This window comes from Lepus europaeus, chromosome 15 (assembly GCF_033115175.1).
Source record: "Lepus europaeus isolate LE1 chromosome 15, mLepTim1.pri, whole genome shotgun sequence".
Taxonomy (NCBI): domain Eukaryota; kingdom Metazoa; phylum Chordata; class Mammalia; order Lagomorpha; family Leporidae; genus Lepus; species Lepus europaeus.
In genome coordinates, this window is record NC_084841.1 from 94,571,249 (window position 1) to 94,598,993 (window position 27,745).

The 27,745-nt window shown below is 61.9% G+C and overlaps 1 protein-coding gene across 11 annotated transcripts; it reads right to left on the reverse strand.

Annotated features, from left to right (window-relative positions):
* On the reverse strand, positions 1–27,745 carry LOC133774657 (protein S100-Z). 11 transcript variants are annotated; one of them, XM_062212552.1, is made up of 8 exons: positions 27,571–27,740; positions 17,722–17,837; positions 16,980–17,200; positions 2,911–3,005; positions 2,017–2,216; positions 693–843; positions 365–442; positions 1–162 (listed from the first exon to the last, which is right to left on the reverse strand). In XM_062212552.1, exons 1-7 carry the CDS (start codon positions 27,650–27,652, stop codon positions 405–407), a joined length of 903 nt encoding a protein of 300 aa, XP_062068536.1. In that variant the 5' UTR covers positions 27,653–27,740; the 3' UTR covers positions 1–162; positions 365–404. The 11 variants fall into 11 exon arrangements, 10 of the variants coding, with proteins under 10 accessions (XP_062068536.1, XP_062068535.1, XP_062068538.1 ...); XR_009868110.1 differs by having other exon boundaries at positions 1–442; positions 623–843; positions 27,571–27,739; XM_062212551.1 differs by having other exon boundaries at positions 1–442.

The following is a 27,745-nucleotide window of genomic DNA, read 5'->3' on the forward strand; positions in this document are numbered from 1 at the left end:
GCAGACCCTGAGACAAGGATTCACAAGCAAGTCATTTATTTGCGAGGGGCAGGAAGCAGGGGCTGTGTGGGGAGACAAGGCAGCGAAGGGGGCCCTGGGGCTGCTGAGCCTTCCAGAGGGAAGCTCCAGGTGACGGCAGGACGGCTTGTTGGGAATTCTCCTCTGCAGAAGGGAGGCTGTTCAGACCCAGGGCCCTGTGTTTCCGGCATCAGCTCCTGGCCATGAGCCTGCCCCTCCCCAGCCTGGCCCACTCCGTGACTGCTCTGCCATCCTGCGCTCAGCCGCACCCGCTGCCCCACGGGAAGGAGGACCACAGAGCGCCAGGGCACTCGGCAACAGGGCGGACGTTTAGAATATAACTTACGATGACAGCATCTGTCTCAGACATTTGCCTGGTGCCGGCCTCATTTCCAAGTAGCTAACTTCTCGTGACGCTCTCTTTCTGACAGACAAAAAGGACATGCAAGAAACATGTGTGATAATACGGGCAGATTCTAGGTGGGGCACAGGGAACCTGGAGTAGTTCTGTGAAGTCAGGACATGAAGGCACACATAACGTAACAGCACTAGCAAGCAGCGGCCTGTCTAGCGTATCTACAGGTGATTTCGCTGGTCTACAGACCTGAGCGGCCAGCCGAGGCCTTGGGCCAGGCGTGTGCCCGTGCGGAAGGTGGCCGCCTGTCTTCACTTGCCTTTCTTCTTCAGCTGCTCTACAAAGTAATCGTTACAAGCCACAGTCAGGGCTGCCACCATGACCACGAATTCGTTGAAGTCCACTTCGTTGTCCTTGTTGGCATCCAGGTCGTGCATGATCTTGTCAACCAACTGGGGGTCCTTCTGGCACTAGAAGCAGAGAGAGAGCGTCCAACAACTGCAGGTGCCTCTCCCTGTGACTGCCAGCCACGCCCACTGCAGCCGCTCATTTCCAAGAGCCTGTGTGCAGGTAGGTCTGGACCAGGCACAAAGCTCAAAGGAGCCCACCACCCTGGCCAGCGTCCACTTGATGCTGACTCACCCCGAGGAGCAGGCCAAGCCAACCGGCCACTCAGCCAAGTGAGTCTGGGAGCTAAAATTGCACTGAGAGTGGGGCCAAGACACTGGGAAGCTCCACCCTCTACAACAGAACTGAGCAAATCTCTCAACATGTGAGGTTCCGTATTTAAAAATGAGGAGCGTTGTATCTACCACACATTCTGAGGATCCCACCACACACTTTCCAAAGGCCCAGCGCCAGGGTTGCTGGACTGATCCAGGAGGAATCAGGGCCCAGGGAACTGGACTTCCAGGTCCACAGTGCAGCCTGGGCATAAGTGTGCACCTGGGACTACACAGGGCACAGAAAGAACAGGACACAGATCGCTGTATCCAGCGGCTTCCTCAGCCCACGACAGGATGAGCACAAGAGGCGGCCGACACAGAACGGGCCTGAGGTTGGGAGGCCCCCCAGGCACCCCGGCCTCTGGGGTCAGAGGCTGCCCAGAGTTTCCAGAGCATCCTCCAGGGCCTTGTCACTGGCTGCTGCCAGTCATGTCCTGCATGGAAACTTTGACTCAAATCACTGTGGGCCAACAATTACCAACAATTACCGAGTACCTGAACAGATGCAAGTATTACCCTGAACTTCCTGTTATAAGCATCACACAACAAGGCAGCCCAACCAAACCTTTAGAAATTCCTGAACCACCACCCCTACGCCCCCCAACCCCCCTCACCGGCTGCAGAGTACCAGGCCAGGACGCCTGCAGATGCCCCAAAGTCACTGCACTCTGTCCTGGTTTCCACAAGACAACGCTATGCAGATGTAGACGGCGTACGTGCACCTCGTGGTAACCCCTAATCTGAGCTGAGTCTTAGCTGTGCCTCGGTGTCCATGGCAGGTGACACAGGGCGCCCGCCTGTGTGCGGCTCTGTGCTGGCCTCCCTGTGCAGTGCATCTCGCACAACGCACCATGTTCCTGAGCGGAAGCTGCTCGTCCAGCACCCTGGACGGAACAGGGGCAGGCGGCGCGCACTCACCGACAGGAACTCCGTGAGCTCGCGCTGCAGCAGCAGCTTCAGCTCCCGCTTGCTCAGCTTGAATCTGTCTCCTTCCTTGCACGAGTACCGGTGGAAGATCCTGATCATGGTGTCCATGGCCATCTCCAGCTGGGTGGGCATCTCGGCCGCAGCACCGACCTCTCCAGGGGCAGGAGCCCAACCCAAGGCGAAGACACTGGCTTGAAGGAAGCAGACAGGAGCCCCTGGCAGCCTTGGGAACCCGCAAGGTCCCCCCCCACTGCCCCCTCCCAGGGCACGCTGCTCAGGTGCTGACACGCCCCCTTCATGGTGGTCCCCTCCTCCCCAGTCCTGGCTCCCCGGGATGCAGCAGGCAGCTCATTCCCAGGCCAGCGGACAGGCAGGCACCGGGTCCTGGGAGCGGGAAGCGAGGGTCAGGACAGGAGGAAAGGACCGACTGTACCTGCTCAGCCTGCACTCGCTCTGCCGCGCTGTTTACAGCTCGGCTGGAGCGTTTATACCCAGGTCCCACCTGGCACACCTGTTCCCAACAAGGGGAAATTGCCAGAGACAAGAGACTCCGAGGGCGGTGCCTTGGTCTGTTTTTAATCACCAGAAGGCACAGGTGTGAGCCGCTGCCCCCAGGGCTGCCAAGCGGGGCTGCCCGGGCGTGGACGTGCCAGGGGAGGGGGCTTGGCCATCCCCGGATGGAGGCTCCCACTGGGGCCCGACTGGTTGCTAGGGAGCTGATGGCTGGAAGAACTCTAAAAACAGAGGGGCCAGGAGGGAGACACTCGGCAGGGTGGCGGACTGGACAGCTATGCCGCTGGGAACCACGGAGAGAGGACGCGCAAGGGCCACTGAGAAATAAAAACCGTGCAGGTGCCTAAGGAATTACAGACAGGAGGTACTCACGGAGCAGGAGGGGTGTGTGGCCTGGGGGTGGAGGCCCGCGTCCCACATCAGTGCCTGGGGTGGGTTCCCAGCTCCAGCCTCCTGCAGACGCCAACCTGGGGGGAGGCAGCCGATGACCGGGCTCCGGCCTCCCACATGGGAGCCCTCTACTGAGGTCGAGTTCCAGGCCCTGGCCCCAGCCTGGGCCCAGCCACTGGGGCAGTGACTAGTGGATGGCCCTGCTCGCTCTCTCTCTCAAATAGGTAAATTTTTTAAAGTAATAAATTGGTAAAATAAGGAGCAGGGGCATTAACAGGTGGTTGGGAGTGCAACTTCTGAAGCTACACTTTTTAAACTGATTTTCTAACTTTTCAGTGATCGGAACATGCTACCCAGTCACAAACCTGAAATGGGGCGGCGCTGTGGTGCAGCGAGAGAGGCTGCTGCTTCCGAGGCCAGCGCCCTGTACAGGTGCCAGTCCGGTGGCTGCTCCGCAGCTCCCTGCGAATACGTCTGGGAAAGCAGCAGAAGATGGCTCAAGGTCGTGGGTCCCTGCACCCACATGGGAGACCTGGATGGGGTTCCTGGCTCCTCTTTGGCCTGGCCCAGCCCTGGCTGTTGTGGGCATTGGGAGAGTCAACAGGTGGGTGGGGGATTTCTTCCTCACTCTGTCACTCGACCTGTCAGACAAGTCAATGACTTCTGCAAACTGAAAGAGAACAAGCACAGAGCAGCTGTGTGTGCAGGAGCTCACAGCCGGGCACCTCGGGGAAGAAGACTTCGTAGAGAAAGTGCTCCCTTCTGGACAATCGAGGCCGGAGTCAGCCAGCGTATGGCTGCCACCGCCTGTCCTGCACAGGGCCTCCTCTCCATCCTCTCAGCCAGCCCGGGCACCCCCACGCCCAGGCCTGGGCTCATGGCGGTGCTGTGCTGCCACATGTGTAGAGGGCAGGGAGAATGTTCCCGATGCCAGAGAGCATGGCATACAAACAGACTCCCCTCTGCCAAACCCCAGTCCAGAGCCCATACTTGGTGTCTTCCAGAGTGAGACACGGAGCCGGGCAGGTTAAAGGTGCCTGCACGGCCTCACCCCTAACCAGTCTCCCACCACTCAAGCCTCAGTTTCCCGGGCAGGGTCAATGGGGGGAACTCCCCAGAAGGAGGGGCCAGAGGGTAAGATGTGACTGTCCTTACAGCAAGAACTCACATACGCACACGTCTGTATCATTTACAGTCACGTACAAACCACACACGCACCTGCGGGTGTACACGAACACACACACCCTCACGTGTGCGCCGTCCTCTCTCCACGTCCTGTGTCTCCGTGGTCTTCCTGCATCCACCCACCCAGACGCACCTGCCCATTATGCCACCGGAGACGGCCCCCACGCCTGCCAAGGAACGCTGCCCAGGCTCGTGTGCTCTGCCGGCCCCTGTGGGAACCCGACACGAGAATCAGCCCTTGCGGCCAATCCCACTCCTGTTTTTCTTGGGGTCGTGTCAAGTGGGCGGGAAGCAGGAGCGCAGACGTCTCTTTGGCCCTGGGGCTCCCATCCAAGCTCTCCTCTGTGCCTCCGTGGCCCCCTCGCCCCCTGGTTCTGGGTGCACTCGGGGCTGTGGCCTGGGGTGCCAATTCCGCCTTCTCCTTGACTCAGTTCCGCACCATCTCCTCTCCAGCTCCTCCCAGAGGCTCCCGGCCTTTCCTACACGTGTGACGGTGACTACCTGGGACCCATCCCCTTACCAGTGCACTTGTCATGCATCCCCACTGGGGTTGGCTGGGTGCTCCCCACTCCACGCACCTGCCCGAGCTCCGGATGTCAGGGCTGGGGTCTGCCGGACGCCCCCCACTCCGCGCACCTGCCCGAGCTCCGGATGTCAGGGCTGAGGTCTGCCGGACGCCCCCCACTCCGCGCACCTGCCCGAGCTCCGGATGTCAGGGCTGGGGTCTGCCGGGCGCTCCCCACTCCGCGCACCTGCCCGAGCTCCGGATGTCAGGGCTGGGGTCTGCCGGACGCTCCCCACTCCGCGCACCTGCCCAAGCTCCGGATGTCAGGGCTGGGGTCTGCCGGACGCCCCCCACTCCGCGCACCTGCCCGAGCTCCGGATGTCAGGGCTGGGGTCTGCCGGACGCCCCCCACTCCGCGCACCTGCCCGAGCTCCGGATGTCAGGGCTGGGGTCTGCCGGACGCCCCCCACTCCGCGCACCTGCCCGAGCTCCGGATGTCAGGGCTGGGGTCTGCCGGGCGCCCCCCACTCCGCGCACCTGCCCGAGCTCCGGATGTCAGGGCTGGGGTCTGCCGGGCGCTCCCCACTCCGCGCACCTGCCCGAGCTCCGGATGTCAGGGCTGGGGTCTGCCGGACGCCCCCCACTCCGCGTACCTGCCCGAGCTCCGGATGTCAGGGCTGGGGTCTGCCGGACGCCCCCCACTCCGCGCACCTGCCCGAGCTCCGGATGTCAGGGCTGGGGTCTGCCGGACGCCCCCCACTCCGCGCACCTGCCCGAGCTCCGGATGTCAGGGCTGGGGTCTGCCGGACGCCCCCCACTCCGCGCACCTGCCCGAGCTCCGGATGTCAGGGCTGGGGTCTGCCGGACGCCCCCCACTCCGCGCACCTGCCCGAGCTCCGGATGTCAGGGCTGGGGTCTGCCGGACGCCCCCCACTCCGCGCACCTGCCCGAGCTCCGGATGTCAGGGCTGGGGTCTGCCGGGCGCTCCCCACTCCGCGCACCTGCCCGAGCTCCTGATGTCAGGGCTGGGGTCTGCCGGACGCTCCCCACTCCGCGCACCTGCCCGAGCTCCGGATGTCAGGGCTGGGGTCTGCCGGGCGCTCCCCACTCCGCGCACCTGCCCGAGCTCCGGATGTCAGGGCTGGGGTCTGGGCCAGCTCGGCCCCACAGCGCTGGGCACAGGCCCAGGCACGCATGCCTTCTTGCTGGGGAACACGGGATGGGCTCCCAACGCTGTGGCGTTTAGCTGTCCTACCGATCACCCGACCGCCAGTATCTCACACACAGGCTGTGCATGATCACGCACAGTCAGACGAGAGCCCCGTCAGCGCACGCACAGGGGCGACAGCACAGCCAGTGCGATGCGGCCTCCAGGCTGACGCTCCGGGCGCGTGAACACGGGGGATCACCCAAAGCGCGTGGGCCTCAGTAGTGTCAGCCACAAATGGAATCACTCAGCTACGCCGACAGGGGAGACCTAACAGAGAGGACACTGAAGACGCCCACGCGTGACTGCCGAGGGAAATCAGTCTCGATTCTCCATCCCAGGCCTCGGGCGGAGGAGCAAGGTCTGGGTCCTCTGGTCCCTGCTGCCACCTAGAGCCAGGCCCCAGCACTGCACCTGGGAGCCCAAGTTCCAGAAATCGTGTTAAATAAGGCACCTACCTGGCCCTTCTTCAAGCTCTTATCTAGATTTTTTGGGGAAAAAAAAAGACATTCATTTACTTATTTTTTTTTTTGACAGGCAGAGTTAGACAGTGAGAGAGACAGAGAGAAAGGTCTTCCTTCCGTTGGTTCACTCCCCAAATGGCTGCTACGGCCGGCGTGCTTTCTCCTGGTCTCCCATGCAGGTGCGGGGCCAAAGCACTTGGGCCATCCTCCACTGCCTTCCCAGGCCACAGCAGAGAGCTGGACTGGAAGAGGGGCAACTGGGACTGAATCCGGCGCCCCGACCGGGACTAGAACCCAGGGTGCTGGCACTGCAGGCGGAGGATTAGCCTAGTGAGTGCAGTGCCGGCCCATTTACTTATTTGAAAGGCCGAGTGACAGAGGGAGAGACAAAGAGATCTTCTATCTGCTAATTCACTCCCCAGATGGCCGCAGTACCCAGAGCTGGGCCAGGCCAAAGCCATCCAGGTCTCCCACATGGGGGCAGGACCCCAGGCACTCAGCCCTCCTCTGCTGCTTTCCCAGGTGCATTAGCAGGGAGCTGGATCCAGAGTGGAGCAGCCGGGACTCAAACCAGTGATCATCTGGGTTGCCGGATGGCAGTCAGTTGCTTAACCGCTGTGCCACAGCGTGGACCTGTCTTATCTAGAAGCCAGCTGGGCCCCGCCCGGCCCCCAGGAGCCTTTCAGGAACACAGCTCAGCAGCACCGGCCAGGCTGCAGACAGGCGAATGGAGGACACAGTGGGCGTGCCCCAGTCCCGAGCACCTCGCCTCGCTCCACTCTCTGCCCCACTGCACGTTCCTGTTGTCGGCAGGGTCGACCTGAGGACGAACAGGTCGGCCTGCCCGGCCAGGACGGGGCACAGAGAAGGAGGGGAGCGGCAGGCCCAGCTCTGGAAGGTTAAGACAAGGAGGCAGAGATCTACGAGGGCGGAACAGGCAGAGGGTTGAAGGCGAAGCTGCCAGAGAGGAGCCGTGGGGAAAGGCCCCGCATTCACTGAGCCGCACGGGCACCCACCTCCAGCCGGGCTCTGCCTGTCCTAGGGGTGGCCCCGGGGCTAAGACAGAAGCCTTGGGGAGCCCAGCCCCATCGCCGCCTCCCAAGTCTCCAGGTCTCTTCTTTCCTGATCCAGGCTCGTTCCCGTGGCAGGGCCGCGGCTGGGTCTGCACAGCTACAGGGAGGGGAGAAGCGGGAAGCAGCTCGGGGGAGCCAGGGCGTGCTCCCCATCTCCACAGGAGCATGGTTCTGTCTCTCAGGCGGGGGCTGGGGTCCCCAGAGTGAATACTTCAAGGGCGTGCAGTGCACGGGTCATAGGGGAAAACTCAAAGCTACGCCAAAGAAGGAAGAAACTTTCCCAGAGTCACTCAAATACAAGCAAGCAGCCGTTTCAAATCAGAGCTACAGGCACAGGCATTTGGGCACTTAAGACCCTGCTAAGGATGCCCACGTACCTGCGGAGCGTCTGGGCGTGAGTCCGGCTCTGCTTCCATGCCAGCGTCCTCTTAACGCACCCACTGGGGGCCCCGGCTGAGTTCCTGGCTCCCAGCTTTGGCCTGGCCCCGTCCCGGCTGTTGGAGGCATTTGTCGAGTGAACTATGTCTCTGCCTTTCAAATAATTAAGTAAATAATGCTAAATGAGAACTCCAGGGGGCGGGGTGGAGCAGGATAGCGGACAGCACTTTGAGCTGGTGTCACAGAGCTGGGGGCCCCGGGAGGAGCTCACAGGGCCTGGCTGTACTGTAGTCATGGGAAATCAGGCACTGCAGACGCAGGACAGACAGACTCGGCGTCACCGCTGCTCCAGCTCCAACCTGAGCTCCATGGCTCCCGCCGTGGGGAGGGAGAAGGAACCAAGTCCAGACCGTAGGCTTGAAACCCCGAGCAGGCCGGCACCGGACCCCTCACCCCACCCCCGCCCCAACCCCCAGCCTCTGGGGACAGGGTGGGGAGTCAGTTCAGCTCTGCACTGGAGCTCAGTGCCTGGCTTGCCTGGAGAGACCCAGCACCCGACAGCGCCCAAAGCCCTCTGTCTGAGGCCAGCACTGTCTCAACAACCCACTATGGATGTGGGATGGGGCCCCCTCTGGTGCTGACACCGAGCCGACTGTGACTTGGGGCGCCCTCTAGTGCTAGAATGATGGCAGTGTCACGGGCCCGAAGGCAGGCACTAGTCCAGATCCGGAAGACTGGGAAAACGTCCTAGTCCCTCCAAGGGTGGACAATGCCACGCGGCAGCAGGCACCAAGAACGCACAGAGAACCACGACCTCACTGGTGAACAAAGTGAGGCGGCAGAATCAGGCCAGGATGTAACTGTCGGACACGAACGCTCGGAAGGGAATTTCAAACTGCGGTTTTAAGGAAACTATGAGATTCAGAAAACTGCAGAGAAGTAACTCGCTCCTCTAGCACAGAAACTGAACAGAGCGGCAGAAGTACTTTTCAGACGTCAATATAGCAATGCTTTGGTGCGGCAGGCTAGCCTGCACGGGCCAGCTGCAGCCCACACCAGAGCGCCTGGTTCAAGTCCCGGCTTCTCTGCTCTTCTGATCCAGCTTCCTGTTAACGCGCCTGGGAGGCAGCAGGTGATGGCCCAGGTGCTTGGGTTCCTGACACCCACGTAGGCATTCCTGGCTCCTGACTTCAGCCTGGCCCAGGCCCAGCTGTTGTGGGCATTTAGGGAGTGAACCAGAGGATAGAAGATCTGTGTGTGTGTCTGTGTGTCTGTGTGACTTGCTTTCAAAAAACTAAAAAAAAAAAAAAAAAAAAAAAAAAGCTTTTAAAAAAATATCAAGTAGAAGGCTTTGAGTATAAAACACATTGAGTGAAATTAAAAATGTGATAGAAGGCATCAAAAGTACAGGAGAGGAGCCAGCGATGTGACGCAGTGGGTTAATGCCCTGGCCTGAGCGCCGGCATCCCATATGGGCGCCAGTTCTGGTCCCAGCTGCTCCTCTTCTGATCCAGCTCTCTGCTGAGGCCTTGGAAAGCAGTGGAGGATGGCCCAAGTGCTTGGGCCCCTGCACCCGCGTGGGAGACCCAGAAGAAGCTCCTGGCTCCTGGATTCAAATCGGCCCAGCTCCGGCCGTTGTGGCTATTTGGAGAGTGAACCAGCAGACGGAAGACCTCTCTCTGTCTCTCCCTCTCACTGTCTGTAACTCTACCTCTCAAATAAATACATAAATAATGAATTATTATTCTTTGAGAGGCAGAGGGAGAGCGATCTGTCACCTGCTGGCTCACTCCCCAAATGCCTGCGATGACTGGGTGGGCCCGGCGGAAGCCAGGAATCCAGTCTGGCTCTCCCATGTGGGTGGAAGGGACCCCTCTACCACAGCCATCACTGCTGACTCCCTAGCCCTCGCCTCGGCAGGAGCTGGAACAGGGCGCAGGGCTGGGACGTGAACGCAGCCATTGGGATACGGAATGTGGGTGCCACAGCTGTTCCACCAAACGCGCCCCTCCCCCAACAGGGGCTTAGGAGAATGAGCACGCAGCACCTCCAAGACAGAACCGAAAACGTCCCCAAGCTACAGACAGACCCATCCAGGGCTGGGCAGGCGAGACTCAACCCAGCCCAGCCAAGTCTACCCCACGCCATGAGCCCAAGCTCGCCAAGGTCAGCCGTCACCAGCGGATCCTCACCAAGGCAGGAGACGGGAAGCGACGGCACCAGGATGTCCCAGCTGGCCAGACCGCAGGCTTCCCGGCAGCGCCGGCGGCACAGGCGGACAAACGTGGCAGCCAAGGGCGCTGTGCACCAGAGCTCCCCTTCAGCTGCAAAGGAGAAAGGCATCGCTGGCCCACAGCAGCTGAGGGGCCGGCGCAGCCTCCGCCCGAGACACCCACATTCCACACCGGAGAGCCGGTGCCCGTCTGACCCGGCTTCCTGCGGGACGCTCAGGCCACAGGCCCTGCGGCCCACAGGGAGAGCCCAGGAGTTCCCGGCTCCTGACTGCTCTGGCTCAGAGCAGGCTGCGGCAGGTATGTGGGGAGTGAGCCAGCAGCAGAGGGGAGCTGCATCTCGCTCTCGCCCTCTCCTCTATTTCTTTGTCGCTTTGCCTGTCAAATAAATGAAAAAAAACTTTAAAAAATGCACGGGAACCACGGCACTGTCAGAGGACGTGTGTGCGCAGCGCTGGCAGAAGAGGGCGCTGTTTCCCACGTCCTCAGCACCCGTGGAGGAAACGCAGGAGCCCGCAACAGCTCCCAGTGACCTCCAGGGGTCTTCAAGGACCAGACCTGGGCTTTCGACTTTTCACACCTGGCCAGGGGGCGCGGGCTCCGTTCTGACTCGGAGCCCGGGGCCACCGTGTCACCCGCGGGCACTGCAGCGAACTGGGGCTGGAGTCCTGGAGGCGCAGGCGGCGGTCTACTCCAGGCCCTCAGTGACAAGCACCCAGGGCTGGCAGCGGCGCCCTGCCCTCGGCACGGCCTCCGCTCCGGGACTGGATTTGCTGGCTCTGGGTCAGCCGCCACCCGCTTTACCCAGCCACGGTGATGTTGCTGCTCCTTCCACACACGGGGTCCCCGGGGGCCAGGGCCCCTCACTCGGGCAGAGGCAGACACGTGCTGGCCTGAGGATTCTGCACCCCTCGTTTGCCTGTGGGCTGTAGGACAGGGCGTCTCCAAATGCCCGGACCCCAGCAGACGTTCTGTTTCCTCCTGCTATCGCCTCCTTCTTGAGAGGTTTATGAAGATTCGTGGTGGCCAAAGAGGCTCAAAACCCCGCACCTAAGTCAACGCTGAATCCCAAAGTCCCTGTCACCCTAAGGGCTGCTTCTTTCATGTCATCCCTATGACTACAGTCACGAGATAAAAGTCCATCGGCGGGGCCGGCGCTGTGACGTAGCGGGTGAAGCCGCCACCTGCAGCGCTGGCGTCCATGTGGGCTCTGGTTCGAGTCCCGGCTGCTCCACTTCCGATCCAGCTCTCTGCTATGTCCTGGGAAAGCAGTGGAAGATGGCCCAAGCCCTTGGTCCCCTGTACCTGCGTGGAAGACCTGGGGGAAGCTCCTGGCTTCGGATCGGCACAGCTCCAGCTGTTGCAGCCAATCTGGGGAGTGAACCAGCAGATGGAAGCCCTCTCTCTCTCTCTTTTTAAAGATTTATTTATCTGAAAGACAGAGTTACAGAGAAAGGCAGAGACAGAGAGGGGGGTCTTCCATTCGCTGGTTCGCTCCCCAATTGGCTGCAACGGCCGGAGCTGCGCCAACCAGAGGCCAGGAGCTGGGAGCCCCCCACCCCACCCGTGCCCCTCCTCCTCCCCTCCCCCCTCTCCATCCTCCTCCTCCTGTGTCAGTGCACGTGCTACCAGACCAGGGAACGGAGGTTGGAACCGGCCCACCCCAGCAGCCTTTGGTGCAGACTTAAGGGGCCAGGATCTCTCCCGCAGCAAGGCGGCGACACAGCCGTCCTGGGGTTCCCGGCGCCGGCCCCACTCGGGGCGCCGCCCGCTGTCCATGCAGCCAGCCCGGGTGCGCTCAGCCTCCGGCGCTGTCCGTGCAGCCAGCCCGGGTGCGCTCAGGCTCCGGCGCTGTCCGTGCAGCCCGGGTGCGCTCAGGCTCCGGCGCCGTCCGTGCAGCCAGCCCGGGCGCGCTCAGCCTCGGCCCCGCGGTCCTACGAGGACGCTGAGGTCAGCTCCTGACGGCCATCCCGTGCTAACACCCTGGGCGAGGCTGCGGCTCCCTGGACCTCTGAGAGCAACACCAGGGCTCCTCCGGACCAGGCCGGCGGCCACCGCGGGGACAGCAGGCCGGCCAGGAGGGACGCGGAAGGCCCACGCGGCTCAGACTCACGCCTCGCCCCGCGGGCCGGGGTCGAGCGGCACCTGCCTGGCTCCTGGCCAGCGGCGCGGCTTGGGGTCTGCAGCGACCCCCCACCCTCAGCAAGGCCTCCAAGCTGTCCAGACCCGGAGCCAGGCCAGCCACGCCGCAGTCGCCGTCTCAGACCCCGGAAAGCACATGAGGCCGGAGGAGAGGAAGGGACCCCGGCGCTAGAGACCCTGCGCGGCCGCCATGCCGGGCCACCAGCGCCGGCTCCACGTGCGGCGGCCCCGTCAGTCACCGTGGGACCCGCAGTGCTGCCTCTGCCACCTGGGCGCCCACTCCCACGGCCACGCGCCGCTGTTTCCGCGCGGCTGCTCCCTCAGCCCGGCTCCGCCCCCTGCCCCCTGCCCTCTGCCCTCTGCCCTCTGCCCCCTGCGTGTCCGGTTTCCCGCGCTCCTGGAACGCCCCGCCCACAGAGGCCCTGCCCCGGACGTGCCAATGGAACAAATCCTACCCGACCCGGAAGTGCAGTCCTGCGGCGAGCGCGGGCTTCTGGGAGAACTTCCGGGGCGGGCGCTTGGCGCGGCCGGGACGTCTCTGCCGGAGGTGCCGGCGCCCACGGGGGAGCGTGAGTTCGAGTCCCGGCTGCTCCTCCTGAGAGAGGCCCCGACTCCTCCCCCTGGGCCCACCGTGCCACACGTGCGGGCCCCACACAGGCTGCACGACCCCATGTCACACGCCCACGTGGTGCACAGGCACCGCACACTCACCCCCTGCACACTTGAGCACCGCCACCCATGTGCACGCGGCACACGGGCACCCAGGTTTCTCAAGGCGGCTGCAGGCCACCCAGGAAGTCAGGATGGCCACGGGACGGGAGGCACAGGCACGGCAGACCCGGCAGCAGGTGCAGAGCCACAGCTCTCTCTCTCCCTGCCGTTCAGATCAAAGTTATCTTTAATTCTAGCTCTGGATGCAATCAGCGACATGCAGACTAAGGGGAAATCTACAAACTCGGGTTCTCCATCAAATAAGTTGTAAGGGAGCAGGGAGATGAATGAGGACATTAAAAGATATCAACCCATTACAGCTACAGACTGAAGCCGGGAGCAAGGAACTCCATCTCCGTGGGGGTGGAGGCACCCAGCGAGCCGAGCCGTCCCCTCTGCCTCCCGCCCAGGGAAGCTGTCGTGCTGCGACGTGAACCAGGCAGTCCAACTAGCGGGAGGTGCCCCAGGCGGTGACAGACTGCTGCACCAAAACCCAGCCCGGCCAGGCTGCCTGTGCCACCACACCACCGAGCCTGGAGGTCCTGCCAGGCCACCACCGCCCGCCGTGCTGTAAGAGCCAGCAGGCACTTCTGTGTTCTCGGCCTCCTGGTGCTACCCGGCAGGACCTCCACTTTGCCTTGACGCACGCGGCTCCCCGACAGCTGCTCCTGGACCCGCCCCGGCCCAGCGGCCCATCCTCCTCCTTGGTCTCCTTTCCTGGCCCCTTGTCTGCTCCAGAGGTCGCAGATCCCCAGGCCTCTGCCAGCCCCTCCTCTGCTTTTGCATCCTCTCCGTGACATCACTCAGTTCTTGGCTCTAGGCGCAAGTGATGTGGCAAACCTATCGCTAACCGCCACTTAAGACGCCCACGTGCAGCCAGGCAAGCGCCCCACCCAGCAGTCCCATCTGGGTGGCCAACTGGCAGCACACGCTCCAGACGCCATCCTCGACACAGATCCTGATCTTCAGCCTGCACCTTGCTCAGCCCTGACCACTCCATTATCATCTGCCAGGCGGAAGTCCTCACCGGTCCCTCCCGTCTGCCGGCATTCCTCTGTGCACCTGCTCCCACCGAGCCAGCGTCTCGGGCTCACTGCACACTGTCCTCAGTGCTCTCTGCTGTGCCTCTGGAATCCGCGCCGTGCACAGGAGCCAGTGGCTTTCTCAGGGACCAGCCAGCCAGCCCTGAGGCGTCTCACCTAGGAGGAAAGTCCGGCTCCTCACCCCCACGCCGCCCCGCCTGCCAGACTCCTCCCCACAAAGCCCCCGCCTCTGAGCAGCTCTCCTGCCCTCAACACCAGGACCGAACTCCCCCCTTCTCAGAGCCACCCCACCCCCCAGGACGCAACACTCCCAGTTCTCCCCGCTGCTGGGTGTGTCCTGTCTTCAGAAAGCAAACCCACGGGAAGCCTCGCCCACCTAACTTACACCTAGGGCTGGGAAAAGTCCTCCATCAGGAATCACCCCTGATAACAAAGTGCTGAACGGTCACACAGAGGAGCGCCTGGTAGCATGCTGGGTGCAAACCCACAACACAGCACCCCAAACGGCTGACTCAGCGCCCTGTGCAGCAGGGCTACGGAGTGGGGTCCTGCAGCTGGCTGGGGCCGCGGCCACCAAGGCCCATGCCTGAGAATCTAGTCTTACAACGCTGCTAGCCGGGACGAGATTCCAACTCCCAATCAAGCTGCAGTTTACATAGGACGCGTACAGCATCCTCGCCACAGGGAAGCCGAGAACCTGTCAGCCGGGCCGAGCCGTGGTTAAGCCAGGGACCCTGTGCAGAGTAGGCGCAGCCTCCAGCATGGCCCCCGGGGCTCCCCCACATGGAAACGAAGCTGTCCGTGTGATCTTTAGCGCGGGGGGGGCTGACCCGAGTTCTCCTGGGTCACTGGTTTGGGGGAAGCCAAAGCTTCGTGTTCTGAGGTCACTGGAGCAGCCCTGGCAAAGACCCACAGAGTGAAGCCGGGGCGTCGCGCCCACACCACCAGCACCTGGCCACCCTGTGGCCGGGCGCCTGCAGCCGGTCACGCACCCAGCCAAGCCCAGGCCTCAGCAGCTGCAGCCGACCGCCTGGCTGCCCTCCTGGGAGAGCCAACCCCAGGGCCAGGCGGCCGCCCCACCCCTGGACTCCTGACCACAGAAACCGCGCAGGGGAGCGACTGTGAATCAGTCTCATTGTGAGTCACTGCTGTACGCACACGGCGTAGCACAGCGTGGCTCTCTCCTGTGTATAAAAGCACGCGGCCGCTCACTCAGGGACACGCCTCAGACGCCCTGGGGCAGGAAGGGGGCTGTGACAGGGTGGGCACGCAGGGGCACAGGCGTCCTCCTTCTTTGCTGCCCGCCTTCAGTTTCACGTGAACCACTTACACTTTTATTTCTTTATGTTTTCATGAAGGGAGAGAGAGAATTTGCTGGTTCATTTCCCAAACATCCACACAGCCAGGGCTGGGCCAGGCTGAAGCCAGGAGCTCCAACCAGGTCTCCCCTGTGGGTGGCAGGGACCCAGGAGCCTTAGCGGGAAGCCGGACAGGAAGTGGGCATCCCCAAATGGTGACTTAACCACTGCACCCCGCCTGCCCCTGCGTCTTTTAAGCTACTTTGCAGGTGTGAGAGGCAGGCATGACGGGCGGGCGTACTCCCCCCCTTCCTGCCACTCTCAGGATGCCTGGAACAGGGCCCCTGCCGCAGGCGTGGGAGACCTCCCTCCGGAGGGTCACTGTTGTTTTCCTAATAGTCATGCGTTTCACTGTCAGGACTGGACCATGAACTTCACTGCTGCCTTTGAGGGGACGATCCGGAGGTGGCTCTCCCAGCTGTGGGTGCTGCTGGCTCAGGCCTGGGCCCCACTCCTCAGCGGCCTGTGTCACCAAGAGACAGATCTGCAGGCGGCTCTAGCCACGGACCATGCTCATCCTCAAGGGAGGCGCCTCCCAGGTGTGGCCGTGATACCAGCTCAGGACTTCACCCCCATTCCCCAAGGCCTTGTTTTTCTCTGGGCTCCTGGCCTTTGTGGCCCTTTGGGGAAGGAACCAGTGTTTGGAAGACCTTTATCTGCCCTTCAAAAACATGCCTCAAAAAAAAACCAAAAAACAAAAAACACCAGGGGGTCAGGGCGGCCTGTCCACATGCCTTTCTCTGGCGAGCAGTTTCTGTCCCGGACAAGGGCAGCGACCACAGCGGTTCCCGCGGGTCTGAGTCCGACGCCCACGTCCTCCCCAGGCTGCAGGGACGAAGGTGTCAGAGCCAAGCCATGCATGCTATGAGCTCACAGGCCAGGAATTCCTGGGGCAAACAACCAAGAACCAACCAAGTGACACAGCAGGAAACACCCAGGACACAGCCTGGGAACCCCAGGACAGCACGCACAGAGCCACAGTCAGACTTTCAGTGCTTCAGGGCTTGGTTCAGAAAATCAGAGGGCGGCAGGGCGCTTAAAACAAGTGCAACACCGGCCTCCTCCAAGGAGCCTGTGCTAGGCCCGCCCGCCCCAGCCCCCAGGGGCGCCGCTGGCTGCTGGCCTTGCTTCTAAGATGCACCTGCTCCGGGAGACGCCCGAGAGTCCACTGCTCAAATCCTTCTTCCACACCTGAACTCGCACACTCGAGGGAATAGGACCAGGTCACCCACCCAGGGTACTGCCTTGTCACTCGGAATGTGGCGCAGGAGCGGTGGTAGGGAGCGGTGGCTGGGGCGCCACGTGGGACGCCCCATCCCCTATCGGAGTGCCTGGGTTCGCGTCCTGCCCCACACCAGATCCAGCTCCTGTTAGTGCACACCCTGCAAGGCAGCAGATGGCCAAGTCGTTGGGCCCCTGCTGCCCACGTGGGAGACCCTAGAAGGAGTTCCTGGCTCCTGCTTTGGTCTGGCCCATCCCCGGCTGCTGTGGCCATTTGGGAAGTGAACCAGCAGACAGAAGATCTCTGCCACTGCTTTCGAAATCAATTAAAAAATAGACAGTGTAGTGCTCATATTCTGCACAAGCTGTTACCAATGTTAGCTCGCTCTGGGGCCGGACAACAGAAACGGGTGGCAAAGTGGAAACGGCTTCATTGCAAGCTTTGGTGCAGCTCATATCATAAACATACTCAGAAATGGCAAGGGCCAAGACCTCCCCCGCGTCAGGCCTCGGGCCTGCGGCGGCTTCCTTACCTCACATCCAGCACCTCCGATTTCCCACCTGAGAAACGGGCCCCTCCTCCCAGGATGCTGTGAGGCGCAGGGCGGGGCAGGCCAGAAAGCAAAGCCTGGAGTGGCGGCGGCAGGCAGGCGGCAGTCACGGCACAGCAGCACCCTCGCAGGGAGGCCCCAGTCCACGGGCACGCTGTGCCCTGTCTGTGCCGGCACTTCCTGTGCGCCGGGAGGCAGCCTGGCTGGAACGACACCATAGGATGATGTTCTGTGGGGCCAGGGCAGCAGACGAAGCCACCACTTAGGACGCACACATCCCCTACCCCTATCCCTGCGCTCGCTCAAGTTCCCACTGTTCTGCTTCTCACCTGGCTCCTGGCCAATGTGCCTGGGGCCTGGCAGACGATGGCTCAAGTGCCTGAGTCCCTGCCACTCACATGGGAGACCTGGCTGGAGCTCCAGGTTCCTGGGAGTCAATCAGCAGACGGAAGACTTCTGTCTCTCCTCCTCCCCCCACCACCTTTCAAATAAATACATTTACAATCTTGAAAAACAAGAATAAGGGGGTGGGATCTACTTAGTAAAAGAGTAACATGAACTGGGGCGGGCGCTGTGGCACAGCGGGGAAAAACTCTGGCCTGCGGCACCGGTGTCCCATGTGGGCACCAGTTGGAGTCCCGGCCGCTCCACTTCCGATCCAGCACCCTGCTAATGCACCTGGGAAAGTAGAGGATAGCCCAGGTGCTTGGGCCCCGGTACCCACGTGAGAGATCCAGAGGAGGCTCCGGGCTCCTGGCTTTGGATCGGTGCAGCTCCGGCCATTGCAGCCATTTGGGAAGTGAGCCAGCAGATGGAAGACCTCTCTGTCTCTACCACTCTCTAATAAAAAAAAAAAAAGAAAGAAAAAAAAATCAAAGAAAAAAAAGAGTAATGTGAACTATGGCCTCTCTCGCCCCACACTGCCCAGCTTCTCCTTGGCACAACTGAATCGCGCACAGTGGGGCTCGCTGGAGTCCCTGCTCATACACACAGTGGGACTGCGGACTGGGGTACCAAGGGGCCCCTGAGCACAGGCGCTGTGACCCCGCCAGACCACCGCCAGGCACCGGGCTCAGAGACAGCAGGATGACTCACAGCAGTGCAATCTGCCTCTCGCCACTCAGGACACTGCCCAGGTCACAGCATGTGAGCTGCTGGCCTCTGGACTTTTCCATCAACACTTCTGGAGGGGAGCTAGAACCATGGAGCTGTAACCACAGCTGAGGCGGGACAACCGTGATAGCAACAGCGCTCCACGTGCTTAGGGTGCACAAACACACTGCTACTGACCCCGCAACGTCACGAGGAAGGTACTGCCACCTGCCTCGTAAAACCAGGAAGCACCTTCCCCGTGGTGGCGGGATCAGAACCTGGCCTGGCTCGGGACCTGCGCTCAGAGCCGGCTCACCATCCCCTCACAACTCCGGGGAGGCAGCCCCGGGCAGAGGCGGTGCTCCGGCAGAGACATGACTTGGCGAGCACTATGAAAACTCAAAACCCGCATGTAACTTTTGACCTGGCCACTCCACTTCCAGAACCTTCCCTGCCACTCTCTCCACGAAGCCTGCACACAAGCGTTCGAGGCAGCACCAGCTTAGCAGCCAGAGAGGCGGGGACGGCCTGCAGCACGCCGGACACATTCAACAGTCTGCCTCCCTGAACACAGAGGTCCCCCACACACCCTGAGAACCAACAACCCTTCCCCCACCCCATGCCTCCCTCAGAACAAAAGGAAATAGCACAGAGACGATTTGTAAAAAATCCACTTGTTTTTATAAATCAGTAGCACAATGAAATAATCATTCTCAAACTGTCAAGACCACAGCGGTGCAGTCGGTCTGGAGTCCAGCGCCCTCAAAACGCGCAGCAAACCCATCATCTCTGGTGCCATTTTCCAAACAGACGGGGTGCAAACCCAGACACCCCCTCCCCTACAGCTAGTGAACAACACTGACAACATACATCCCAACAACTTTTCACAACACTAAACAGCGAAGGATACTGCCAGTTGTATACTGCCAGCTCTGTAACTCAGACCAGCGTCACAAGTCCAACAGAAGGGGAGTATACAATGTTTAAAATCCTCCAATAGCCAGACATAAACAAAGCCCAGAGGACTTACAAGGAAACAACGTATCAAAAAGGCAACAGATTTCATTATGGGGTGAACATAAAAGACACAGAAAGTTCTTGGCTTTCAAAAACCGTAGCGCACCGGGAGGAGAGGATGGTTCTCCAACCTTCGGCGGCACCGATCGGCACAGCCTTCCAGACACAGATCCGGGCGCTGCTCCAGTCTGGGCTCGCCACGGTGACTTCTGATGGAGCGGAGAGAGCACCCGGCACCGCAGCTCACAGACACGGCCTGGACTCTGGCGCTGGGCGGCTCGTGCACCTGTCCGGGGCTTAAAGGCTCTGTGATCGGAGGGTTCACTGCGGGGGCCCTCGGAGCCGAGGAGGCTGCGGCCGACCTTTGATGAGAGAAATGGCGGCTGGGCCGGGAGCGTGGTCTTCACACTTCTGGTCTCTGCAGCTGCCTGGTTTCTCCCTCTTCCAACTTCCTGAGAAGCCTGCAGCTGGCCACTCAGCACCAGGGAGTGTCTGGGCACACGGCCCCTGAGGCCGACACTGACCTCGCGTCCACACGGCCCCTGAGGCCGACACTGACCTCGCGTCCACACGGCCCCTGAGGCCGACACTGACCTCGCGTCCCCGCCATGCAGAGGGGGACGCACTGGGCCGTGCTGAGCATCAGGGGCCGGGACCGGAGACGGGGACGCACTGGGCCGTGCTGAGCGGCAGGGGCCGGGACTGGAGATGGGGACGCACTGGGCCGTGCTGAGCGGCAGGGGCCAGGACCTGAGCAGTCAGTGGATGCTTGTGCCTGAGCTCTGGGAGCTCAGTAGGAGGTTTTGACGCTGGTGGAGCTCGAGGAGTAGGAGCTGGACTTCCGGGAGACCTTCTGGGAGCTGAGGGACACCTGCATCCGCTTCACGGTCCGCACGCTGCGACACAGGAGCGCGTTCTTGGCGTGGTCCCGGAAGTCCTGCGACACGAAGTAGTAGACGAAGGGGTCGATGCAGCTGTTGAGGGTGGACAGGCAGAGGGCGCCCAGGTAGAGGGCGTACACGTGGCTCTGGCCCCGGGAGCGGATGAGGAAGTAGTGTACCACCAGCAGGAGGTTGCTGGGCGTGAAGCAGACGAGGTACATGGCCAGCACGGTGATGACCAGCCGCACGGCTCTGCGCCGCTTCTTCCCCGAGGTCTCGTCCATGGCCGAGGAGCGGAGCGTCCTGATCATGAGCACGTAGGCGGAGGCCGTGAGGCAGGCCGGGAAGAGGAAGACCCCGATGGCCAGCGAGAGGAAGTAGCTGAACATGTCTCCCACCAGCACGTCCTCGGGCAGCACGTCGTGGCAGGTGGTGATGTTCAGGGCCGGGATGTGGACGGTCTGCCGCACGACGTACAAGGGGATGGTGACCAGCAGGATGAGCAGCCATATCCCCAGGGACACGCCGAGGGCCAGCCTGGCCGCCCTGCCGGGGTGCGCCATGGGGTTCACGATGACCCAGTAGCGCTGCACACTGAGGCAGGTCATGAAGAGGATGGAGCAGTACATGTTGCCGTAGAAGAAGCCCACCAGCACCTTGCACAGGGCCTCCCCGTACACCCAGTGGTTGCCGTGCACGTGGTAGGCGATCTTCAGGGGGAACCAGAGCACCGAGAGGAGGTCGGCCACGGCCAGGTTGGCCATGTAGATCACGGCGGCGTGCTTCTTCTTGCTGCGGAAGATGAAGACCCACAGGGCCATGGCGTTGCTCGGCAAGCCGACCACGAACACCAGCGTGTAGACCACGGGGAGGAAGACGGTGGTCAGCTTCCCCCTGAGCACGGACTCGGAGAACTCGTCCACGGAGAGCCCCGGCTGCACCGGGACGCCCTTCCCGGTGACGGCCGAGGAGCCAGTGTTCCTGCCGATCAGACTCCGCCCCTTAGAGGTCTTGTTGGTCCCTGCGAGAGACAGACAAGGTCACTGCCACGAAGACGCTGGCTCCTGGCTCCTCTAGACACAGCGCTGGCTGCAGCTACAGGGTCACAACAAACACTCAGGGGCTCGCTTTGGGGGATGGCGCGACCGGGATGTTCTCATCTGCCTTGGTGCTTCTTTATAATACGTGATTTCTTTTTACAACTTATTTATTTGAAAGGCAGAATTAGAGACAGACAGACATATCTTCCATCTGCTGGTTCACTCCCCAAATGGCTGCAATGGCCAGGGTTGGGCCGGGCCAAAGCCAAGAGCTTCTTCCAAGTCTCCCACATGGGTGCAGGGGCCCAAGCACTTGGGCCATCTTCTGCTGCTCTCCCAGGCCATTGGCAGGGAGCTGGATCAGAAGTGGAGCAGCCGGGACTAGGACCGGCACCCGTAGCACTGCAGACGCCAACTTAAACCACTGCACCACAGCGTGGGCGCCGACAAGTGCTTTCTTTCTTTTCTCTTTTCTTTCTTTCTTTTTTTTTTTTTTTTTTTTTTGACAGGCAGAGTGGACAGTGAGAGAGACAGAGAGAAAGGTCTTCCTTTTTGCCGTTGGTTCACCCTCCAATGGCCACCGCAGCCGGCACATCGCACTGATCCGAAGCCAGGAGCCAGGTGCTTATCCTGGTCTCCCATGCGGGTGCAGGGCCCAAGCACTTGGGCCATCCTCCACTGCACTCCCGGGCCACAGCAGAGAGCTGGCCTGGAAGAGGGGCTACTGGGACAGAATCCGGTGCCCCGACCGGGACTAGAACCCAGTGTGCCAGCGCCGCAGGTGGAGGATTAGCCTAGTGAGCCGCGACACCGGCCACAAGTGCTTTCTTACTGGAAGTTCTTGTGGAGCCCCCAAAACACCGATTTCTGGAAATCACAAAAAGACCGGTCGTAGCTCAGTATTTTTTTCTAACAAACTGCACCCACCTATTGGCTCTCAACTTCTTGGTAGAAATCCTTCCGGGCTGAGTGGGAACTGCTTCCCAAGCCCTCGAGTACGTCCCGCCCAGCCCCTGTCCCACCTGTGCTGGCCACCTGTCCCACGGCATCCTACGGCCACACCTGTCCCGGAGTTCCACCAGCGTACGGGACGGCCCCTCCGCGCCCAGGACAGGCAGGGGTTCCCCTCCTCTGTGCTCAGGCAGACAAGCCCTTTGGCCCCCTGGTCGCCGGGCAGGAGGGGACGCTGACAACCAAGTCACACTCTGCCTTCCAGCACAGCTTCCCCAGCTCACCCTCCCTCCCCACCGGATGAGCTTAACCCCAAAACCACAGAGGAACCCACGGGCACACTACCCAAGCAAGCATCCGCAGACCGCCGGGCAGAGGGAGCGAGAGCGTGGGGAGGAGTCAGCAACTCACTTTACTGCCCGAGACCCCGGGACTTCCTGTGCACGGACTCCAGCTCTGCAGCTACCACCAGAGAGGACAGCCAACCCCTCCCGCATTCCCCCAAGCCCCCCAACCACCCTCCCCGCCGCCACCCTCCGGATCCCCTGGGGACCAAGGGTGCTCACCCTGGGTGGGGCGCTGGACGGTGATGGGAGCCATGACTCACTTTCCACTTGTGCAGTCTTGGCAGGTGGCCCCCAAAAAGAGCAGCCCAAGTCTCACTTCCCATAACGAACCTGGCCTTGCTTGGGCAAGGGGCTCCGCAGGAGTCACTAGGAGCCCTGAGACCACCCAGGGGAGTCTAGCCCAGGACAAGGGTCTCTGAGAAAAACGCAGAGGGAGGTAGGAGACATAGGACAAAGTGGCATGAGAACAGACTGATGCCAAGGTCCGGCCAAGGAATTCCAGGAAGGAATTCCAGGAAAGACCAGGCTATTTCTAGGAAGGCCAAGGGAATGCAGAGAGCCGCCAGGAGCCGGAAGCATCAGGTGCAGACTGTCCGGGAGCCTCGGAGGGAGTGATTTCAGACTGGCCTCCAGCAGGGGGAGGGAACCGGTCCCTGCGGCAGGAAACTCACACGCTAGGGACAGACCAATCGCTACTGCTCCAACTGCATTTGTCAGTTTTCAGATAGAACCCATCACGTTCAAGTGCGCCATGGTCCACGACCACCCGACCACCACGCCACAGAAAACCGGAAGCGGAGCTGCTGTGCCTCGAGGGCGGGAGGAAGCAGGAAAGTGACCTTGGCAGAAAGAGGACCTGAATCCAGAGTCACTGACTCTGAGGCCGCCACACCCCCCACTCAGTGGCTGAACCCAGAATCCACTTCCCACAGCCTGGGGGCTGGGGGAGGTCAGGGTGCAGCCTGCAGGGTCTGTGCCGGCCCCATGGGTCGGCCTGCAGACTTGTCTGTGTGCAGAAGGGACGCCAACCCCAATCTGGAGGACTCCACCCCATGACCTAATCACCCCCAGGGCCCTGCCATCCAGTCCATGGCACAGGCAAGCACCCGGACCCCAGCACCCAGTCAACAGGAACAGTGGGTGACAGACGCACTGACACCCCCAGCACGCCAAGCCCAGGGCCCAGCTTCTCAACGTGTGAGCCACAAAGCGGGAAGTAAAGTGGGGGGGCAGCTCACAGACCCACAGCCTTAAAGGAGCCACGAGATGACGTCTGACTTCTCGTGGATCGGCCAGGAACACAGCATTGAAATGACAACGAGACATTTAGATACCGAGTGTTCGAACGCGTTAAGGAACTGCTCTCAGTAGGTACTGCAATGGTGCCTGGTTGTGCTTAAGCGAGACCACAGCTGTGGGCACTGCGGTGCGGCCGGTTAAGCGGCTCAGGATGCCGCGGCCCCCACCTGCGTGCCCATTTGTGTCCCAGCTACTTGGCTTCCAATCCAGCCCCTGGGAAGCAGCAGGGGATGGCCCAAGTGCTTGAGTCCCCGCCTCCCGTGTGGCAGATCCGGGTGGAATTCCTGGCTCCTGGCTTGGGATTGGCCCAGCCTGGGCTGTTGCAGGCATTTGGAGAGTGAGCCAAGGGATGGACCATTTGTCACCCAGCCTCTCAAATAAGCAACCTTTTTAAAAATAAATAAATGCCTCATGTGAGTTCACTCTGAAATGTTTTAGGATGAAACTCCGTGGGACGTGTGTCAGGCTCACAGGAGCGGGGTGAACAGGGCTGGTGGGGCCACAGAGGGGCGTGCCAGGACAGACGAAGGCCAGAGGCCCTCAGAAGGCTACAGTGGCCGGCGCCATGGCTCGACAGGCTAATCCTCCGCCTTGCGGCGCCGGCACACTGGGTTCTAGTCCCGGTTGGGGCACCAGATTCTGTCCCGGTTGCCCCTCTTCCAGGCCAGCTCTCTGCTATGGCCCGGGAAGGCAGTGGAGGATGGCCCAAGTGCTTGGGCCCTGCACCCGCATGGGAGACCAGGAGAAGCACCTGGCTCCTGGCTTCGGATCAGCGAGAGGCGCCGGCCGCAGCGGCCATTGGAGGGTGAACCAACGGCAAAAAGGAAGACCTTTCTCTCTGTCTCTCTCTCACTATCCACTCTGCCTGTTAAAAAAAAAAAAAAAAAAAAAAAAAAAAAAAAAAAAAAGGCTACAGTGGCATCCAGCTGAGCAACCTCACTCCCAGCAGAGACCCCAAAGAAGCGAAAATAGGCCAGGCAGAAACAGGCACACGAAGCATCACCCTGACAGTGGACAGCCACAAACACCCTCCTATTCAGACAGGTGGCCAGACCCACACACTGGGCCAGTATCGGGCAGTACTGACAATCCGCTCTGGCCTGGGACATCCAGGAAGCCGCCGGCGAGGACACACGCAGTGCACGGAGTGTGCAGCCCAGGCTGACCCCTGCAGGGAGGCAGGGTGGGCGCAGGGGCCGGGCTGGCGACCATGGAGGCCTTTCCTTGGGGGACGTGGTATGGGAACCCTGTGAAGGCAGCACAGGGTGCAGGGGTGGGAGCGGGCTGGGCATCCTGGAGCGCTGGGGCCAGGGAGGCGCGCGCGCTCACTTCCACGTGGCCAACTCCTCCAGGAAGCAAGCCAGAGAGATCTCAAAACGCATTTTAAATAAGAACGCCAAAGCAGAGAGAAAAGGAGGAGACAAAGGGAATGTGGCTTTGGGTTAGGAATAAGTCACACAAGGAAATGTCAATGAAATAGCTCGCGAATCAGATAACTCAGTGGCGTAGCAGGTACAGCCACTGCCTGCAACACCGGCCTCCCGTATGGACACCGGTTCAAGTCCCGCTGCTCCACTTCTATGCAGCTCCCTGCTAACACGCCTGGGAAAGCAGAAGACGACGGCCAGCTATGACTCTGGTGGGTGCAGCACTGGGACCCGCGCACACCCCCAAGGGGGTGCCTATGCTTCCCAGAGATGAGCCGTGCCTCTCCACTGGCCATCTCCTTCACCTTACCCTCAATTCCTGCTTAAACTGCAGTCCCCAGACCCAGCCACCCCACGACTTCCACGGCTGCCTCACAATTCCTGTGGGAGTACGTGAGGGTCCCTGCCTTGCCGCCAGACGCACAGGAAGCAGGCACCTCCATCAGCCACTTCCCCAGGACAGTCCCTGACCCCTAGAGTCCATCCACGCTGCACTGAAGTGACAGGGCAGCCCTACGGACTGCTGACGGGAACAAGGAATCGGCGGGACGACAAGCTCTGTGGGTGTCATAAAGCACGCTTGTGCTTATGTGCAGAGTCAAACCCAGGAGGGTGCACCCCACGCGTCCACACACGGAGGGCAGGGCTGACCCCGACACCTCTCAGAGGCATCTTACAACGGAAGAGCTCTTGCCATGGGACCCAGGGACTCACTTCAGCCCCAGGGCACAAAACCAGTGTTGGTACAAGAACACGGACTGGGACGAGGACTGGCTCAATACCTTGGCATGCACAGTCCTTGGTATGGACAATTTCTACACACTGACCGTCGAGGAACAGCTGAAGCCAACACAGGGCTGTGCACGCATCACAGTCCTTTGCTCTAAGGTGTTCCACCCATGGAGGACAGAGTGCAGCATCCTCACTCTTAGATCCCGGCCACACAACTCCAGGACACAGAGGCAGGGGAAGCTGGGGAGAGCCATGTGCACCCCTCTGGCCCTGCCCTGCCCAGGGAGCCAGGTGCGCCCCTCCCAAGTGCCCTGCTGCCTGGGTTCCCCCACCCCAGACTCCTCCCCCTACCTTCCCCCACCGTGTTTGGAGCCTTCCCCAGGGAGCACAGGCTGAGACACCCCACCCCCCGGCTCTGGGTCAATGTCTTCAGTGGGCTCTCACCAGGAGCTGTGTTCTCAGCGCTGGAGCATTGGCGTGGCTCTAAAACCCCAAGCAAGTCAGGCGCAGACCCCTCTGAGACACAGGGGCTTGGGGACGCTGTGCTCCCCGGAAGCACCCAGATGCCTGCTCCCATGACTTGCCCCAGGTCCCAGACAGTGCTGTGCAGGTGCAGGCGTGCCACTCACCTGCTCTGTCTCCCGCCTGTGCGGGAAGATCTTCCTGTGGGAGCTCCCGGCTTACACACCACCCTCAGCAGCGCCTACCTCGGCCGCTGAGCCTGCGATGACTTAATTCAAACCCTCTCCTTGTCTGTGTGACCACTCAAAGCCCTTTCACAAAGAGAGCTAATGTCCTCCTCCCTCCACGTGGGTGGGTTCTGGGCACCTCCAGGCCCAGGCACGGTAGGTGGGCTGGGTCCAGGCCACCTGCCTGCCAGCAGCGGTTCAGCCCGACTGTCCCTCACCTGTCACCTGGGGGCCTCTAGGTAAGCAGCCCCCGTGCTGGAGCCGGCGCGGGAGCCCATGGTGGCCCCTGGGCCGGGGAGAGTCGCTGGCCGCCCCTCGGGAGCCAGACTAGGCTCAGGACACAGCGCGGCCGAGGTCCTCGTGCGCTGGGACCCGTTGGGCTTCTCGTCCCCGCAGCGCCCCGCCGAGGAGCGCCATGTGCGGAGGGGAAAGCCCAGGGCCGATGATGACCGGCTCAGGTTAACAAGTAACCCGGGGACGTCAAGCTCAACGCAAGCTCCCGTGACCGCGGGCCCCAGCCTCCTGCTGCGCCGACAGCACCATCAGGGCGCGCTCCCCGCACCGTCCCAGACCTGCCGCTTCCACACCCACGCATGAAAGTAAAACCAAACCCTGCGCACAGAACCTCTGCCCCGAGTCTAAGAGTCCGACGCAGGCGGAGAAGGGAGAGGGACCGACGCGGCCGCGCGCTTGGGGCGTTCCCCTCGAAACCCCCCGGGGGCAGGAACCGCGCCCTCCGACCCGGCCCGCACCCGCGCCTCCCGGAGCGGTCGGAAAGCGACAGGCACCTCCTTCCCAACTCGCCCGGGCCGCGCAGGAAGCTCCGCCCGCACTCCCGCGAGGTCCCGGTCCGCCCGGGAGTCGGGCCCCGACTTCGCCCACGCCCCGCTCCGCGCTCCCGGCCCTCGAGACCAGCTCGGGGCGGCCCCTCGAGAGCGCGGAGGGCGCCCGAGGACTCGGTGTTTGCAAAGAGACCGGCCCGGGGGACCCAGAGTCCGCTCGGGGCGGACGGGCGGGCGGGCAGGGGCGGCGGCCGAGCACCTGGGCGCACGCACCGGCCCCTCGTGCCGGAGCCTCCCCGGCCGGGCCGAGCCTCACCTGGGTCCGTGCCGCTGCAGGAGGTCGAGGCCGCCAGCAGGAGCGCGCCCCCCAGCAGCCACGCCGCACTCCGGACGCGCATCGTCCCCGGCGCTGCGGGCGCAGACTCGAACACGAGTCCTCGCCGCGCAGGAGGAAGCCAGGCCCCGACGGCCGCGGTGCGACACTGCGTGCC

Bases quoted from the DNA above. Each gene is read 5' to 3' on its own strand.
- LOC133774657 (XM_062212548.1), bottom strand. From the start codon at position 27,652: ATGCGCGTCCGGAGTGCGGCGTGGCTGCTGGGGGGCGCGCTCCTGCTG. The intron at 21,009-27,570 runs GTGAGGCTCGGC...TGTCTCTCGCAG, and splicing joins CTGCAGCGGCACGGACCCAG to GGACCAACAAGACCTCTAAG.